Here is a 6,609-nt window from a genome sequence, read left to right on the forward strand (position 1 = left end):
GTTTATCATAATTTAGTAGGATGTATAGTAGTCACACTTTCTGCCAAGTATAAAAAGGTTACGTCGAATAGTTTTAAAATGCTAAGCAAAAATAGTTTTTAAATTTTTAGATAAAACACCCTGCAACTCAGTAAGGAACCACATTTTATTTAAGTGTTTTAGGTTAAATCTATTTTGTGCTAAGGTTTTTCCAGTTACTATATGGACAATTATTAATGAAACACCCTGTATTGTTTTTGTTTTAGCTTTACTTTAATAATTATATTATATACTGTATATTGACGATTTATCTAATTTTAATAAATTGTATTTGTTATTGTTGATTGTTTGACTGTATGTAAGCTTTGTCCATAAAATTGTAAAATTTTCAGTGACAATAAAGCATATTTATATTCTATTTTACCGGTTATTAGCACTATGTTGTATATTGCACAAGTCTATGTTGTAAACAACGAATGAATCAACAGATTGACATGAAACTTCACATGGGTTCATATGAGTGTACCAACATAACAAAAATAAATTATGCTAAAAGCAACGGCCTCTCTTATCAAACCGCAAAACTTATTGAACATCCTAAAAAATGTAATGTTTATGATATTTTTTTTGGTTTTGGCAAAATTGTGTTTATTGATCATTAAATAGACTCATTTACAGTTGGGTCCAGGGTTCTTTGCCCGTGCGTCATCATTTAAAGCATACGAAATAAGTCGGAAAACTCCACGCAACAGCAAGTGACAGAAAGTGGCCACTGTTCCGATCACGGGTTACATTATAAAATTTGACGTTATCAAATAAATAGAATGTCAAATGTAAGTTTTGCTTTAAAATTTTGGTGCAGAATTACAGCTACATTTGAAGTAGCTTAATAAATTATTTAATATCATTAGTGATTAATTAACAATTTATAACAAAAATATAATAAAATATTTTCTTGTCATTTTATTCACTTTGGCGGAAACTTAAACAAACATTTCCTAACTGTATGAATGAGGTTAGCTTTGTATGTTGTAAAAATTAATGGCAAAATAAAATACACTTACCATACAATTTACAACTCTAGTTGTAAAAACAACTGTTTGTGTACTATAAATAACTTTGAAATTCAAAAATTTGACATTAAAACAGCAAAAAATTCAACAGACTGACAGCCACAGAAGTAAACAAACCAGAAACGTCACAAATTGTACTTAAAATCCTGAAAACATCCCCAATCGTCTTTTTTGTACCTATCTGTTTTCGATGTTGGTACTGAGTTTAAAGCGTTTATAAAAATAACATGTGTTTTTACTTAATAACAGGCGGTAGCTGAGTTGTCTTTAGTTTCATGCGTGGAAGAGAATGATGCTAGATAAAAAGTGTGTGTTTTAGGTTAGGTATTAATGACGCACGGGTAAAGAATCGTGGACTCAACTGTATCCTCTGTCATTTTTTTTCTGTGTAATTTATTTTTCCTTTTTTGTTTTAGTGACCAGTCTATATGTTTTGGAGAATGCCTAACTCCAAAGCTTTGTCTCTCTCTACACGCTTTCACGGCAATAAAGGATGCCAATATAACTTCTTTTGATGATCTGTTTCTAAACAACGACACGTTACTGCCGTCGATTACGTTCCGATGCACGTTCTGTAATGTGTCATATAACAACACAAAAGATCTGTGGAACCATCTCAAGGGAGGCCATGTCATGGAGCAACCTGTGTTATGTATTAAATGTAAATTACAGATTAAGATTGAAAAGCTGACAGACAACCGCTGGTATCACCAGTGCAGTAAAAAAGTCGATAAACTAAAAACCAGCGGTAGTTTGTCAGAAAATAAATCGGATATTTGATTTTTTTATTATCTATAAATCTTGTTAAGGGCGTAGGCGCAAAATTTCGCGCCAATGTGTTTTAAATGCATTATTTTGTTTCCATCACTTTATTGTACACTTCCATCACCCTTACTGTGTTTTATTCTTGCAATTTATATAAATTCCAACAACTACCAATTATTTAAATAAATTCGATAGCTAAGATATTTAAATCGACACAAAATACGTTCCCAATCCTAGGTGTGTCCAAACACACAAGGATTTATTATCGATTTTCTTAGTCATTGATCCTATGTGTATTGTTGTTTGCCTACTCTCATCGTAGATAAACACCACCTTAGTGGAAATTAAATATAGCTTCTCTATGTCAATAACTTTAATATCGAGGTTAATTTTACTTTAATTAATTTTTAATCACAGAGTGATGTTCGTTTTTTTTTCAATTTTAACAAGTTTTACACTGTTGACTACATAACTAATAGGTACATATTAGCACTTCCTGTTGCACTGCCAGTTTAGTCTTGTCATCCTTCAGGATTTCCGTTACAATAATCAGTTGCCAACAACCGTTCAACATATGAACAACTCAATTTAGGGTCAGATGGTACCCTGTGCATAATACATGTGATATCTTGTGCATCCATGTTTAATTTATGAATTATAGTCAATGTTTCCATGACTGATTAAGTTTAAAGGGTTTTTACCCAAATATTTTCATTTTGGTGGTTAGCATGTCAGCATCTTGTGAGTATAACCTATATCTTTTTTAACCCTAGTCAACATTTCAAAATTTTGCTTTAACTTATTAGGTTATACTTATTTTAGGTCAGCACTGATGATGATCTGTAATCAGATTGAAAACCAGTTCTGCTTGAGATGTAGCCCTTTTTTAGTAAATTTTAATAAATATACCTTTTATAAAGGATTTTACTTGTTTTTTGTAATATATAATATACAGCCAGCTACAAGAAAACCTTTTTCCTTGTGGATTTGTATTTTTTTTTCGAATCCTGAGAAAACTAATACGTATTTTTGAAAAATTTAAACGCAGAATGAAAGATTGTATTATTACCCAGGGTCGAAAGTCCCTAAAAACTTCTGTAATGTTTATTTTAATAAGTTCAGGGGTGAAAAAAAAAGAGAAAATTAAGCGTGATTTTTAATTTCAAATATCTCACTCAAAAGAAACTTTTTGGTTATTCTAGGGGACTTTCGGCCATCGGTAATAATGTAATTTTTCATTCTGCGTTTAAATTTTTCAAAAATACTTACACTAAAACCTCAATATAACGGACTAATTGAGGGACGGGATGTCCGTTAAAACCGAAAGTTAGTTATATAAAAATAGGTTTAAAATCGATTAAAATGTTTGTTTTTGAAAATATGTACTTTATTTAGATACAGTGTACAAATCTGTAAGTTAAAAAAGGAATCAAGTTTTGTTTGCTACTTTTTATTTTTCTACTTCATCTAAAAACTTTCCATGAATTAGCTAGGACTAATGTAGATTTTGGTAAAACATAATTAAAGTTGCCATCTTCCGAATGTCAAATATTTTCCGGGGGATAAGCAGGAGCATTGTCTAAAATCAATAAACATTTCACCTGTTTCGGCGGTATTTCTTCTCTTGAAATTTTCTCACTGCAGATACAAATTCTTTATTTTTGAAAATATATGTGGTGTATTGCACATATTATTAAAGTTATAATTATAATATGAAACGGGCAGATGGTGCATTTATATTTTTGACAATTCTAGGTTTACGAGATTTGCTAACAAGTATAGCAGTCAATACATGCGATCCTCCACGTTAGTACAAAGCAATGTCGAGATCCTGTCATTGTTGATTTTTCTTCCAAAATTGGACTTTTCATATTTTTTGCATTCAAATTTTTTTTTTACATTTGATCGGATTTTTTGTCAGTTATATCCGAAGTCCGTTAAAGTGCGGCCATCCACGTTCCGATATACCTGCACAGGTATACCTCTGCAGGCGAGAGGACACACACGCTACGGCAAACCTGAAGATTTTAATTCAGTTGAAAAATGGCAAGCAAAGACTTGCGGATTAATGAAGAAACCTCCTAAAAACTGTTGTCACTTGTAACTCCCCTAATACAAAAGAAATACGTACACGTACATTATTATGAGTATTTATATTTCGCTCCTAGAGACAGTTACTTTAAGGTTCTTTGCAACGCGTCGACTGATTGCCTTAAGTATTCTACAATAATATCACCCAAGCTCGTGGCAGAATAATTCCGGAGACATGTGAAGCCATCTACAATGTGGTTCTCTATCGTGGTATTCTTTATTTTAAACCTGTCATAGACAGGGTTCAGATCTGCAGATCTCAATAAATTCTTGAATAATTTCGTTTCGTTTCCGATTTGACATAATATATGTGTCACCAATTAGCATACAGTATGCAAAACTAAATACGAAACTTATTACATAAGACCACTGGCGCGATAAGCAAGTCAAAACCTGCACAGGCGAACCGTAGAAACTCACACACGTTCCGGTCAGCAGGTCTGTGCAGGTAGAAAATACTGAAATTCGATTCTTCTCCGGTCGCTATACCTGTGCACTTTTGCCTGTAGCGTATGGTATACACGTTCCGGTTTACCTGTACAGGTATACCGGAACGTGGATGGCCGCACTAATAGAGATCCGTTCTATCGAGGTTTTACTGTATTACGTTTTCTCAAGGTTCGAAAAAAATTAATGTGCGAAATTTTGCGCCTACGCCCTTAAAGATACATACTGAATTACAACAAATATTTTTTATTGCGTTTTTTCTTTCTTATCCCTTCCTGTTTTAATACAGACATCCTAAAATAAAAGACCGTCTTTTAGACAGTTTTTTTAGAAATCTATGCTGCTAAAACTGCACTATATTCAAGGAATATTGTGGTTTTTTGATTCGGATTAGTCGATGCAGCCCTAGCTTTTTTGTTTTTAATTTTTAGCGTGAAGGTATCTCAGCATGACCGACTAATTTGTGACATTTTTTCAACGTAATTTTTTTTGGAGATTAATCATAATACTCTAGGCTAATTGGCAAAATTTTTGGAAAAGTTATTTACCAGCAATTTTATTGCTGGAATCGAATTATAAGATCGTATATATTAATAATATAGGTATGCAAAGTCCGCAGATAGTGTGCTACTTTTTTTAGAAACAAAATGGCGCCGACAAATCGTATTTTTTTCAGTTATTGCTCTATAACTCCGAAGATTTTAACTTTACAACAAAAACACCCAAATAAAAATTCACCGCAATTAAATTCTGCATATAGATACGGTTTTCACGATTTGCTCCGACGAAAATTTTCCTCGGAAAATGCGGGTTTTGCTAACAAAAACTCTAATTTCCAAATAAAGTTTTAGGTAAGTAATTATTAATCAATAATTAAATAACTTAGTGACATCAAAGCGTTCTTGATCAAATTTAGAAAGATTATAAAGGTGTGATGCCTATTTAATATTTTGTCGACAAAATATAATTTTTTCATTTTTTTGCATAATCTTTAAATGTTTAAAATAATTGTTATAAACAAATTAACATTTCTCAGAAATTGTTTATTATATTCTAATTTTAAAAAATACTTAAAATGCGTATTTCATAGGTCTTGAAAATGATGGCTTTAAAAAAATTTTCCAACCATTTGCAAAAAAGTTATGAAACAGTAAAGTAAATATACGATTTCTCCGTTGTTTATAATTTGTTTTAATTGTTTCAAAGCTTAAAAGTGAGTCTATGGTACAATCTAATTACTCACAAAGAATGCAAAAAATTAGTGCAATGGTTATATTTTAATCAAAGATTAAAAATACTTTTTTTTGTAATTTTTAGCGCAAAAGTAGGCCTGATACAGAGTCGGAGCTAAAATGTTCACTCGAAGCGACTGACACGCAGCATACATTATTTATTAAAAGTGTACGTCGCGCGGCCGATCGTCGCTCCGAGTGAAAATTTTAGCTACAGTACTGTATTAGTCTACTTTCGCCCGTGTAAATTACAAAAAGATATATTTATAGTCTTTAATTAAAATATAACCATTAAACTGATAATCGATATTTTTTTGTAAATAATTAGCTTGTACTTTAAATTTACTTCTACGCTTTGAAAGAATTAAAAAAAATTATAAACACCGTAGTAATCGTATGTTTACTTCGCTGTTTCATAACTTTTTTGCAAATGGTTGCAAAAAAGTTTTAAAGCATTCATTTTCAAGATATTTGAAATGCGCATTTTAGCTATTTTTTAAAATTATAATATAATAAAAACTTTCTGAGAAACGTTAATTTGTTTATAACTATTTTTTTAAACATTTAAAGATTATGCAAAAAATAAAAAAATTATATTTTGTCGACAAAATGTTAAATAGGCATCTCATCTTTATAAGATTTCAAAGTTTGATCAGTGTATCATAATTATTTTGGTTATTATTGCGACCGGAAATTATTAATTAACAATTGAATTGTTGCTAAAATATTCGTTTAATTTTCACCAGCTTCTGGAACTATAATCTAAACCAAGAAGGGTTTTAAGTCACCAAATTATTTAATTATTGGTAGATAATTACTTATCTAAAACTTTATTTGAAAATTAAAGATTTTGTCGGGAAAACCCGCATTTTCCGAGGAAAATTTTCGTCGGAGCAGATCGGGAAAAACACGTCTCTATGCAGAATTTAATCACGGTGAATTTTTATTTGGGCGTTTTTGTTGTAAAGTTAAAATCTTCGGAGTTATAGAGCAATAATTGAAAAAAACACGATTTTCGGGCG

The 6,609-nt window shown here is 31.1% G+C and overlaps 1 protein-coding gene across 1 annotated transcript in view; it reads left to right on the forward strand.

The window, feature by feature from the left end:
• Positions 1 to 3,475, forward strand: part of LOC114332832 (uncharacterized) — a 67,236-nt gene extending 63,761 nt beyond the window's left edge. The window contains exon 4 of the mRNA XM_028282608.2: positions 1,469 to 3,475. Within this exon, the coding sequence (XP_028138409.1) occupies positions 1,469 to 1,832 (364 nt within the window). The 3' untranslated portion in view covers positions 1,833 to 3,475. The remainder of the gene's footprint in view (positions 1 to 1,468) is intronic.
• The last annotated feature ends 3,134 nt before the right edge of the window (positions 3,476 to 6,609 follow it).

This window comes from Diabrotica virgifera, chromosome 9, assembly GCF_917563875.1.
Source record: "Diabrotica virgifera virgifera chromosome 9, PGI_DIABVI_V3a".
Classification (NCBI taxonomy): domain Eukaryota; kingdom Metazoa; phylum Arthropoda; class Insecta; order Coleoptera; family Chrysomelidae; genus Diabrotica; species Diabrotica virgifera.